The sequence below is a fragment of the Schistocerca serialis genome, chromosome 2 (genome assembly GCF_023864345.2).
Source record: "Schistocerca serialis cubense isolate TAMUIC-IGC-003099 chromosome 2, iqSchSeri2.2, whole genome shotgun sequence".
Taxonomy (NCBI): domain Eukaryota; kingdom Metazoa; phylum Arthropoda; class Insecta; order Orthoptera; family Acrididae; genus Schistocerca; species Schistocerca serialis.
Window position 1 is genome coordinate 259,830,507 of NC_064639.1, and position 13,474 is coordinate 259,843,980.

The 13,474-nt window shown below is 43.6% G+C and overlaps 1 protein-coding gene across 1 annotated transcript in view; it reads right to left on the reverse strand.

Moving 5' to 3' along the window:
* LOC126455886 (lactosylceramide 4-alpha-galactosyltransferase-like) overlaps positions 1-13,474 on the reverse strand; it is a 70,204-nt gene that overhangs the window by 35,880 nt on the left and 20,850 nt on the right. Inside the window, exon 2 of the mRNA XM_050091646.1 lies at positions 10,261-10,580. Coding sequence (XP_049947603.1) covers positions 10,261-10,580 — 320 coding nt within the window. The remainder of the gene's footprint in view (positions 1-10,260; positions 10,581-13,474) is intronic.

Consider the following 13,474-nt stretch of genomic DNA (forward strand, 5'->3'; position numbering starts at 1 on the left):
GGCTAGTAGAAATCCTTGGGTAACAGAAGAGATAGTGAACTTAACTGATGAAAGGAGAAAATATAAAAATGCAATAAATGAAGCAGGCAAAAAGGAATACAAACGTCTTGATCCGTGACCAAATGTCACGGTTGGTTCTCAGCGTTTTCTCCTTGTTTGTATCGCGTTCCTTTTGAAATTCCCGCTTCGCGCTCTGCTGCCCTGGCCAGAGGGCGCTGTGGCGTTGTTGCGGCCGGCTGCCTGCTGTTTGCGGGAGAGCGTCGGTCGGAAGGAGGGACTCTGCGGACGTCTGGGAGCGTGCAGGAGGCCACGCCGTTTTGTTGATGGTTTGGTATGACTCGTGTCAGGTGTGATGCATCGTTAAAGCCGTGATAGCAGCAATGTTACTGTCTTGGGCGCAGGTGGATCTAAGGGGATGAGGCCTGGTTGTCCATTGAAACTCCTGTCCTATGGATGTCATCGGACTTAAAGTAAGACGTTTTGACCATTATTTACGTGTTGGCAAGCAACTGGGGATTCCGACGTCTGCAGTAATTCGGCGAAGATTGTTTCGTCGGTGTGTAAATGATTGAACAAGGAGCAGTTATTTAATCTTCGCCTTACGCTCGTGTTCTGCGTGTGCTGCTTGCGAGTGTCAACTCGAGTCTCACCTCTGTCTGTTGATTTTAAGCGCATCGTCAAATACTGAATCCAAGCAGTGACATTCAGTTAATTAGCTGGATTCTTTCTTTCCTCGTCACGACGCGTGTTAAATGGCAAAGTAGAACTGTAGACCTTAACTTGCTACCTCATTTGCGTGGCATCAGTAACAGAGCCTAACTTGTTACCTAATTAAGGTATGTGGTAAACAAAGGGATTTAAGTATGTTGTTTTAAAATATTATCTGAAATGTGATAATGATTTATGTTGCGCTAGTTGACTCTACGGTATGAACGGAAGTGTTGGCACGTCTGCCGGGTAAAGGAATCCTGCTAGTTTTGATTGTTTTGGAAACTTTAATTGAGCCAGAAACTAGTGTGCTTTAGACTTTCCTTGAGTTAAGGCTATACTGGGGCTCTGGCATTTGTACTGAAGGCTGAAACATAATCCTGTTGTTTCATCGTTGTTTCGTTCGCAAACTAGGTGTTTGCCCTAAACATGCTTCGGGTGGGGCATTTCGCCCCTCAGCATTATACTTGGGTTTCAGCTGAATGTTCAGTCTATTGACTGTCCGTAGTACACCACATCGGTAATGGTCAACCTGTCATCAGTTGTTTCAGTGCTGTCGTTAGTTGTAAATTAGTACTGGTTCCATTACCTTCGGACCAGGGCTCTTGCTCGACGCTTGTCTTTAAATATGCTGCTAACCTAATGTGGCTAGCTTAAATTAATCACTGCTCAATAGCCCAACACAGTTTGTCGGCCGTCAGAAGCCGTGTATGTGTTATTTATTCCTTTTTCAAGTCAATCTATAAGCATGCTATACGTATTACTCTAGGTAGCCATTAAGCTGGCATTTTTGGGGTGTTTCGATGGAGTTCGACTCCTTTGAGTATAGATTTGTCAATTTCCAATTTAGAGTTTTCAAATTCTAAAGGTGGCAGGGGTAAAATATAGGGAGCGAAAAGCTATTTACAATTTGTACAAAAACCAGATGGCAGTTATAAGAGTCGAGGGGCATGAAAGGTAAGCAGTGGTTGAGAAGGGAGTGAGACAGGGTTGTAGCCTCTCCCCGATGTTATTCAATCTGTATATTGAGCAAACAGTAACGGAAACAAAGGAAAAATTCGGAGTAGGTATTAAAATCCAGGGAGAAGAAATAAAAACTTTGAGGTTCGCCGATGACATTGTAATTCTCTCGGAGACAGCAAAGGACTTGGAAGAGCAGTTGAACGGAATCGACAGTGTCTTGAAAGGAGGATATAAGAAGAACATCAACAAAAGCAAAACGAGGATAGTGGAATGTAGTCGAATTAAGTCGGGTGATGCTGAGGGAATTAGATTAGGAAATGAGACACTTAAAGTAGTAAAGGAGTTTTGCTATTTGGGGAGCAAAATAACTGATGATGGTCGAAGTAGAGAGGATATAAAATGTAGACTGACAATGGCAAGGAAAGCGTTTCTAAAGAAGAGATATTTATTAACATCGAGTATAGATTTGAGTGTCAGGAAGTCGTTTCTGAAAGTATTTGTATGGAGCGTAGCCATGTATGGAAGTGAAACATGGACGATAACTAGTTTGGACAAGAAGAGAATAGAAGCTTTCGATATGTGGTGCTACAGAAGAATGATGATGATTAGATGGGTAGATCACGTAACTAATGAGGAGGTATTGAACAGAATTGGGGAGAAGTTTGTGGCACAACTTGACTAGAAGAAGGGATCGTTTGGTAGGACATGTCCTGAGGCATCAAGGGATCACAAATTTAGCATTGGAGGGCAGCGTGGAGGGTAAAAATCGTATAGGGAGACCAAGAGATGAATACATTAAGCAGATTCAGGAGGATGTAGGTTGCAGTAGGTACTGGGAGATGAAGGAGCTTACATAGGATAGATTAGCATGGAGAGCTGCATCAACCGAATCTCAGGACTGAAGACCACAACAACAACAGCAGTTTTAATCGTGTAATTTTTTTATTACTATTGAGCTGTACTTAATATCACATTGTAAAGAAAGGAACTTACTGGAGGTTAACTGTAGCCGTAAAGTGTTGTGGACGGTGCACTTTCCTGTTATGCACCTTAATGTTCTATTCAATGTGTGAACTTGCTAATTATTTTCCCTTTAAATGGAGTGTGTCTGCCTCGATGTTATAAGTGACTGTTTCGTAACCAGTTGTTTAACGCGCCTACGCGCAAATTTATATTTATGGGAGAACTTAAATTGTGTTCGCCTGTTGAACTTTAAAGTGCAGAAAACTGAATCAGGTGTTTATTATTGTTCTAGTGCTATTATTTGTCAAGTGTAACGCGTGACATTTTCTTCGTCTGTTATCAAGTGTTACAATAAATACAAATTGCAGTGAAGTGAAGCACTATTTCAGTTGTTCCCGTGATTTCCTATCTCCACATATAATATTTAATTGTTTGATATACGAATGATTAAGCCTTTGTTGTAGTATTGGAGGGAGGTGCGCTTGTCTCACGTCTCAAAAATGAGATCGACAGTAAGTGCAAAATGGCTAAGCAGGGATGGATAGAGGACAAATGTGAGGATGTAGAGGTACATATCACTAGGGGTAAGATATACTGCCTACAGGAAAATTAAAGAGACCTTTGGAGAAAAGATAGCCACCTGTATGAATATCAAGGTCTCAGATGGAAAACTAGTTCTAAGCAAATAACCGAAAACAGAAAGGTGAAAAGAGTATACAGAGGATCTATACAAGGGCAATGTACTTGAGAACGATACTATATAAATGGAAGAGGACGTAGACGAAGATGAAATGGGAGATATGATAATGTTGAAGAATTTGACAGAGCACTGAAAGACCTAAGTCGAAACAAGGCCCATTAGAACTACTGATAGCCTTGGGAGAGCCAGCCCTCACAAAACTCTACCATCTGGTGAGCAAGATGTATGAGACAGGCGAAATATCCTCAAACTTCAAGAAGAATGTAATAATTCCAATCCCAAAGGAAGCAGGTATTGACAGGTGTGAAAACTACAGAACTCAGTTTAGTAAGTCACGGCTGCAAAATACTAACACGAATTCCTTACAGACGAATGGAAAAACTGGTAGAAGCCGACGTCGGGAAGGATCAGTTTGGATTCTGGAGAAATGTTGGGACACGTGAGACAATTCTTATCTTTGAAGATACATTAAGGAAAGGCAAACCTACGTTTCTAGCATTTGTAGACTTAGAGAAAGCTTTTGATAGTGTTAAATGGAATGCTCTCTTCCAAATTCTGAAGGTGGCAGGGGCAAATAAACGGAGCGGAAGGCTATTTACAATTAGTACATAATCCAGATGGCAGTTACAAGAGGCGAGGGCCATGAAAGGGAAGCAGTGGTTGGAACGGGAGTGAGACAGGGTTGTACCCTATCCCAGATGTTATTTCATCTGTTTATTGAACAAGTAGTAAAGGATACAAAAGAAAAATTAGGAATAGGAATTAAAATCCATGGAGAAGAAATAAAAAATTTGACAAAAATGGCTCTGTGCACTATGGGACTGAACATCTGTGGTCATCAGTCCCCTAGAACTTAGAACTACTTAAACCTAACTAAACTAAGGACATTACACACATCCATCCCCGAGGCAGGATTCGAACCTGCGACCGTAGCGGTCACGCGGTTCCAGACTGAAGCGCCTAGAACCGCAGCAGAGACAGCAAAGGACCTGCAAGAGCAGTTGAACGGGATGGACAGTATCTTGAAAGGATGATATAAGATGAACATCAACAAAAGCAAAACGAGGATAATGGAATGTAGTCGAATCAAATCAGGTGATGCTGTGGAAATTAGATTAGGAAATGAGATACTTAAAGCAGTAGATCAGTTTTGTTATTTGGGGGCAAAATAACTGATGATGGTCGAAGTAGAGTGGATATAAAATGTAGACTGGGAATGGCAAGGAAAGCATTACTGGAGAAAAGAAATCTCAAAGTATTTGTGTGGAGTGTATTCATGTATGGAAGTGAAACATGGACGATAAATAGTTTAGACAAGAAGAGAATAGATGCTTTCGAAATGTGGTGCAACTGAAGAATGCTGAAGATTAGATGGGTAGTGAGGAGGTACTGAATGGAATTGGGGTGAAGAGGAATTTGTGGCACAACTTGAGTAGAAGAAGGGATCCGTAGGTAGGACATGTTCTGAGGCATCGAGGGATCACCAATTTAGTGCTGGAGGGCGTAGTGGAGGGTATAAATCGCAGACGGAGACCAAGAGATGAATACAGTAACAGATTCAGAAGGATGTAGGTTACAGTAGTTATTGGTGGTGAAGAAGCTTGCGCAGGATAGAGTAGCATGGAGGGCTGCATCAAAAGTCTCTGGACCACAACAACAAAATTAAAAAAAAAAAAAAAAAAAAAAACCTTGTTAATTTTTCTGTAGCGTAGTGACAGAGTGTGAAAACGTCGCGCTTGCTTTTTCAAGGCCACATATAACATTGCTGGTTGCTTAAAGCGACAGCTGAATCATCCTGTAGAGCATATACTGAGTGATTCGGATAATCGATTCTCCGCTTCGTGCGTGACAGTCCGAGGGGTGAGAGCGCGGCCGGTCGCAAGCGAACTAAGAAGCAAATAGTCGTGTTGAAAATAAAGAAGTGATGTGAAAAATTTTCGATCTGATAACGTTCTCTATCCATACATTAGCTCCCCACAAAATCCACCCGGGTAGGGTTTTTCCGTGCAGCACCGATCAACACACCGATCAGAGCGACGTAACCCACCTTCGCGACCTGTCACCGCCAATGCAGGGCGCCAATTGAGCGGCTTTCACCGCCATCATAAGCGGCACCTGCCGACAGCAGCTCCAAGCGGAGCCCTCTAATTGTTGTTGTGGTCTTCAGTCCTGAGACGGTTTTGATGCTGCTCTCCATGCTAATGTATCCTGTGCAAGCTCCTTCATCTCCCAGTACCTACTGCAACCTACATCCTTCTGAATCTGCTTAGTGTATTCATCTCTTGGTCTCCCTCTACGATTTTTACCCTCCACGCTGCCCTCCAATGCTAAATTTGTGATCCATTGATGCATCAGGACATGTCCTACCAACCGATCCCTTCTTCTAGTCAAGTTGTGCCACAAACTTCTCTTCTCCCCAAACCTATTCAGTACCTCCTCATTAGTTACATGATCTACCCACCTAATCTTCAACATTCTTCTGTAGCACAACATTTCGAAAGCTTCTATTCTCTTCTTGTCCAAACTATTTATCGTCCATGTTTCACTTCCATACATGGCTACGCTCCATACAAATACTTTCAGAAACGACTTCCTGGCACTTAAATCTATACTCGATGTTAACAAATTTCTCTTCTTCAGAAACGCTTTCCTTGCCATTGCCAGTCTACATTTTATATCCTCTCTACTTCGACCATCATTAGTTATTTTGCTCCATAAATAGCAAAACTCCTTTACTACTTTAAGTGTCTCATTTCCTAATCTAATTCCCTCAGCATCACCCGACTTAATTCGACTACATTCCATTATCCTCGTTTTGCTTTTGTTGATGTTCTTCTTATATCCTCCTTTCAAGTCACTGTCCATTCCGTTCAACTGCTCTACCAGGTCCTTTGCTGTCTCTGGTAGCATTACAATGTCACCGGCGAACCTCTGTTTTTATTTCTTCTCCCTGGATTTTAATACCTACTCCATATTTTTATTTTGTTTCCTTTACCGCTTGCTCAATATACAGATTGAATAACATCGCGGATAGGCTATAACCCTGTCTCACTCCCTTTCCAACCACTGCTTCCCTTTCATGTCCCTCGACTCTTATAACTGCCATCTGGTTTCTGTACAAAGTGTAAATAGCCTTTCGCTCCCTGTATTTTACCCCTGCCACCTTTAGAATTTGAAAGAGAGTATTGCAGTCAACATTGTCAAAAGCTTTCTCTATGTCTACAAATGCTAGAAACGTAGGTTTGCCCTTCCTTAATCTTTCTTCTAAGATAAGTCGTAAGGTCAGTATTGCCTCACGTGTTCCAACATTTATAAGGAATCCAAACTGATCTTCCCCGCGGTCGGCTTCTACCAGTTTTTCCATTCGTCTGCAAATAATTCGCGTTAGTATTTTGCAGTTGTGACTTATTAAACTGATAGTTCGGTAATTTTCACATCTCTAATTGAGAGCCTGTATAGGGAGAGAGTGGCCAACCGGACGATACGGCGGCCATTTTTCTGCCAAACTGCGGGCGGGACTTTTGAATGGCCTATAGGGGAGTACACACTCACCGAATCAAAAGCACAAGACAGTATGGCGAAATCATTCGTTAAATGCATTTGTTTATAACAATAATGCGTCATAATAATTTTCACACAGCCAATTTACAGGTCTGCTTTCAAATTTAACTATGTATATTGCAAGTTGTTTTATATATAGTAAAATGCAAAAACGACTTACTTCGCATAGATAAGAGTACTTGGTTGGTTTCCCCAAGGCTCCTGTTTGATTTATGCCAGCCCTGTTGACTGCGACTGCCCACTGCTTTCGTCTTTCTTCATTGCGTGGAAATGCTAACATGCGAAATCCACCTTCGCCTCTATTGGAACAACCAAATGCAGTACAACCTGGCATCGTTTACGAACGTCTGCAGAACGAATTACAGATGTCAAAAACAATACTGTACATTTACTAACGTGTTTACTTCAAACACGTAGGCCTACCGGCTTCATCACAAAACGCTTCATTATTTCAACTCGTATTTAAGATCGCAAACGCTAATTACGTACTAAAAACGATTTACAACTAAATCTAACGTGCATGCACAACGCATAACAAGTCTCTCAATAATTCAAATACCTTTTAATCGTTTCCAAAAGTCCTCTGAACTTCAATTCAACTCAAAAGCACGGCGAACATAGGAAGCGCGAGATACGTTTGGCGCCATTTTTCTGCCAAAGCTAATCAGCCAATCACGGGCAACTTCACCTGTGGTCCCTCTCACTGTATACAGGCTCTCTACCCTCTAACTGCAGATAGCGCCGCCCAGCGTCTGCCTCGTGACTCGCACGGACCACCGCTTATCTGCAGACGCAGCGACAAGCGATAACGACTCGTCGTGTGCAGCTCAAATGTTTAAACTGCTGCAGAGCACCCTCTCGGCCCCTCCCGCGCAGAGTAAAGAAATATTTCCTCTAGGCGTCAGTAGTTGGCTGGATACCCGCGGGCATGTACTATAGAGCCACCTAAGCCGGCACACCCAACAAGTACGATGCCAAATCGATACCACAGCGAAAGATAATAGACTTTACGGACATCATCCAGTACTCTAAAACGGCGAAAAGCAGCAGAACAGAGCTTCACGATCCGCAGACTGCCAGGGCAAGACGACATTTGGAGCCTCTAAACCGCCACACTTCACATCCACTCACAGAGGTACCCTCGTTCTCCTCTCCACGTTCGGCCGCTCGGGGTAGCCATGCAGTCTCGGGCGCCTTACCACGGTTCTCGCGGATCCCCCCGTCGGAGGTTCGAGTGCTCCCTCGGGCAGGGGTGTGTGTGTTGTCCTTAGCATAAGTCAGTTTAAGTTAGATTAAGCAGTGTGTAAGCTTAGAGACCGATGATCTCCGCAGTTTGGTCCCATAAGACCTTACCACAAATTTCCCATTTTTTCCTCCCCATGATCATTCCAGTAACTCGAAACAGCGCACAAAAAATGAATTGAAGATTTCTAACCTCCTAGCCAATACTACCAGGAAATCCTTGGCAACCATCCTAACCAGTCAGGTCAAACAGTCAGGTCAAAACCGCCACTGTCATCTTGACAAGAGACGGCTTTCATTACCACAAGTAAAGCCCATCAGGCCATTGATAGCCAGAGGCTACTGCGTAACGCTAACCTCACAGCAATTAGCACACCACCTACTACTAACACAGAACCACACGTCTTCCCCAAACATATGCTTCTCCCTGACCACCTACAATGAGTGTCATAATTAAAAAAAGTGCCGATTCATTATTGATCAGAAGATGTCATGCAAGGGTTACATACATCAGAATACAATGGGTTCAATACCTGGCGGGTCTGGTTACGCGAAACGGGGAAGCCTACCTTGCAATTTCGCGGCCTCAGCAGCTGACACAGTCGAACGTCTGTCTATTCCACTACAGGGTAAAACTCTTCCTGCACCACCACCGGGTGGAACCCTCACATCTGCTCTACTGCCAGCCCAGTACCTCCGCTGCCTGTCCTTCGACCATCAGGAGGAGGACTGTCTAAGTCAAGACTTTGTACGGTACAACCAAATTTGCAACACTAAAGTAAATTTTGAACATAAATATCAACCATTAGCTTACATTTACATAGCAGATGAAACGTAGAATGAAATGCGTTGGTTCTTAATTGCAAAAACAGCCACACTTGATATTTGTCTATTACAGTACCATCTATCACGAATGGAAAACAATGGTTTGAGTAAGCCGAACGTCGTTTTCTGCGAAGAATCCGAATATAGAGTAAAAATTTGAGGGCGGAGTAGGGAGATGTTTCCATTTGAAAACACTAAGTTAACCCCGCACAAGCAGGAGGTGTGGTCAGGAGATGGTCAGTTGTAGCACAGACAGAAGTCCCTTCACTACTATTAACCTTTCGTCTAGAACATTGTTTTCGTACGGCGCACCGTTTTTTGAGATATTTAGTAGTCCCAGGTTAAAATCAACACCATGTGTATCTTCAAGATTATTTTTCGCAGCTTTAACACTTGGTCCTCCAACACGTCCACCTGTGATGTTTTCTTCTGTTTTGGTGCATATCTTAATCCACAGCTAGTAACTTACATTTAGCACAAATCGCAATTCTTGTTCTTTTTCGTCTACCACTGTTCTATTATCAGTTAATCGTATTGTGCTAGTTTTACGTCCTTCGTAAACAATAACTGTCCACGTGGTGCTGGCAGAGTTCCTACGCGACACGCCGCTCTACACTCCACTCATCCAAATCCAAATGAAGCTGCTTCAGTGTATAGTGCCACAATAAACTTCGAAATACATCATTTGTATTGGCAAGGTGCTTCTCCGCTCCATATAGACAATTGTTTCGTACTGTGCTTGCCAGCCGGGGTGGCCGGGCGGTTCCAGGCGCTACAGTCTGGAACCGCGCGGCCGCTACAGTCGCAGGTTCGAATCCTGCCTCGGGCATGGATATGTGTGATGTCCTTAGGTTAGTTAGGTTTAAGTAGTTCTAAGTTCTAGGGGACTGATGACCTCAGAAGTTAAGTCCCATAGTGCTCAGAGCCATTTGAACCATCGTACAGTGTTTACACAAGCCAGCCACTGGGAGGTGCTCCAGTAGCGCATAGCGCAGTTCAGAAAAACTGTAGGAGTTTCGTAAGAACTTGGACTCTGGTAAAACTTTCAAGTACTTTTACGAAACCCCTCCTTCAACCACGGTATATTGGCCGTTAGATAAGCTACATACGATTACAGGCGTCAGAATTTCGTGGCTAGCAGTCACGTGGTCTAGTCACTGCTGGCTTGAGGAGGGAATTGGGGGGGTCCCTAAATCTATGATGTTCATGGTCTCCGCCATCCTTGTCCAGTAATTTGAAAGATATGAGAGGATGTAATATTCTGCCGATATGCTGAAGCTACATAATCGCTTCCTCACCTCAGTACGACGAAGTCCAGGTCCAGGTAGAGGCCACCGTACTTCCAGAGCGCGACGAGCCGCATGACGTCAGAGGCGTGGTGGACGGGCCACCTGCTGGCGGCGAGGGCGCCGTTCTCTATGAGTGGAGTGTAGAGCGGCGTGTCGCGTAGGAACTCCTCCGTCGTCACATGCACAGCTGTGGCCCCCGCCGGCAGCCACACGCCTGAAGCGGGCGCTGCACACGTGTGCAGCACGTAGATGGGTCGTCCAGGGTTGTGGCGCACCGCAGACTCCACGGCGCACGCCTGCCGTGGGCGCAGTCCCGACCACGGAACGTCCTGAAACGTACAGTGCGAGCAGCTCTGTACAAATAATAACGAACAGAGGCTCTTCACCCCTACAGTTAGATGCCTTAATTCCGTCTTTGCTGCTGATTTCGCCGCCGTAGGTATTTCCGGTTTCCACGTAATTAACATTTAGTTGCTTGCGAATGCGTCTACTCCTTCCACTGCCTTGTTAAAAGTCTGTTGTGTGCAGCACGTTCAGCTTCCGTTTACGAGAGAATCCTTTTTGATGCTTATGTGTTGCAGTGCAGCATTAGTCCAGGCATGAGCACGGATTTGTATTCCAGTTTAAGGTTGTGGTTCAGTCGTGTGTTATAGATGCCGGTAAGTAAACGCTAGAGTCACAGATTTGGCCTGTGTCACTTTATCGGCCATTTTAATAAATCAGGGGTCTCCAAACTACGGCCCGCGGGCTGAAACCGGCCCGCGAGAGCCGGCAAAACCGGCCCCGCGTTAGCTGGCCGGACATCCCCTGTACCCGACCCGCCAAATATTTGCCAAATATACTGCAAACAATTGAGTTTCGAAGCCTATCGCGACCAATACACCGCGACATTGGCTCTGCTACTCGCTACAAGACTACGTAACTAAACTTATTGTTGCGTCGCTTGAAATAACAATGCGTTGACATATTCTACCACTGTTACGTCTTGCACTAATAGTGTTGCTAACAATGATTTTGAGATTTCGTTAACTTTGTTGGACGCTTTCGTGAAGAATGTGCAGTGACATACTTTTATGTCGGTGAAATTCGCCAGAATAAAATACGCCAGAATTTCGGTCAGGTACGTCCACCAATCAAAATTATGTAATTAAATAAAAATCGTAGTTCGTTTCAGTGCTAGCTATTCCCACAACAGTAGATTTTTGCGATTTCATCTTTCCTTTAGCCTTAAATTACGGTGATCATGGAGTGCTAGGGTGCTTTAATCCCACTAGGTAGATCTTGGCCCTTATGACTTCGTGGAGGAGTCAATGTGGCCCGCGGACTAAAAAGTTTGGAGACCCCTGATAAATCAAGACCACTCCAGTCGATGGCTACCACAGTGGCACTCATACAGCAACCGTAACAGATCTTTAGAACAGAAAAAACAGTCTTGGTTGCACAAGATAGATATATGTAATCTTCACATGTGACGCGTTTCGGCTTTTCTAGACCTCATCAGACATTCGATAAAAATTTTTGCTAATCGTAACCGTGGCGTCGAATGTAATTAAGAGTCCCAAAGAACTGTTACCTCCCAGAGGGAGAGGTAACGATTAGCAAAGCAGAACCTTGCCTTCGTAGCGAAGATATCGGCGCACGAGGATGTAGAAATAGCATGTACAGTAATGCGACTGCAGTCGTTGCACACTGCAAGAAGAAAAGCAAGAGGAAGCGACGATGTGCGAAAAAGTGGCTTGGAAGGCGTTCCACACACGGCCATATTAACAAGCTAAGATAACATGCAGGAGAGTCAGATGGCTATCGGAGTAACTTATGGATGAACTACGAATCTTTAGCGAATCCGTGAACAACGTTACCCCCTAGGAAAGATATTGTTCATATACTCTTAGGATTCCATTTTCGACAATCCTGGAAGCGAATTATAAACATGAAAAATGTAAAATACATTATTGTAGAGGATCGGTAAGTATGCCGTTATATACTTCTGCAATACGTAATTCATGGTTCTGAAACTAACAAATAAGCCTCGGCAGTGTTATGTCCCTACACTTCAACAATTTCGTCGTATATTTCTACAGCTGTTTACTGTTAAGCGTAAAGTTTATAATCAAACTATTCTACTCACTGCATTTCAGCTAAAGAATCCTGCCATGGGTCTTTCCTTATGTACTCATATTGACATGGCGTCGCTGTATCACTTGGTTAAACGACCAAAAATCAGGAAGCCGCGCAATACCAGCCCTTACACGGAACAATGTATTATGTAACACATTAAGCGAGCGTCAACATTTTTAAAGCTCTGCAGTCTCTTTCAGTATCCTGCGCAGACCGTCAGTACCGCTCTCAGACCGTTAATATTGTTGCGAAATACTCAGTGTTCTGCAATAAATACTGAGCGTCAGAAGGCTCCTTGTGACGCTATTTCTAAGCCCACTAGAGGTTTTGATTGTTCACAGTAACGCGCTCAATTGATTCTCGTCGTCAAAGAAGCGTAGATCATCTCTGAATCAGTCGTATTGGTCTGATTGTCGTTTTTGCATATTAAGGTACAATAGTGGAGTCAATGATAGGCAGCATATGAAAAACGTACGTTTACCTTTTCTTTGCAGAATACTTTTTCTTCACACATGTTGCAAGTAGGCTGATTAGGTTTTTATGTTGGTAACGCCACGTAGCGCTCTGTATGAAAATCACTGACTGTGTTGTGTGCAGTCTGTGGATAGTTGGCATTGTTGGAATATTCGCTATGGTCAGTTGGGTGTGAACAGTGCGTAGCGTTGGGCAGTTGGACGTGAGCCGCCAACAGTGGTGGATGTGGAGAGAGAGATGAGTTTTGAGAGGTTGCTATAAGCGGACGACCTGGACCTGTGACCGCCAGAAAAAGGAAATTTGTAAAGATGGACGTCATGAATTGATATATATATATATATGATGACTTTTGAACACTATTAAGGTAAATACGTTGTTGTCAGTTTAGTGATGATCAGAATAAGTAAAGAGAAAACTGTTTGAATACGTTCAGTTTTTGCCCAGCTGTTTGAAAATCAAATAATGTAAGAGGTTATCCAGCACTGTCAACTACAAAATTTTTTAAGGGGGCGTTTCAATGTCTACAGCTCTTTCACGAGTTTAAAGTACTTTGTTTGATTTCAGTTGCATCATTTTCTCTACTGCACTCACCAATTCGTAGTATTATACGAAGTCTAAATGGAGGAGATAA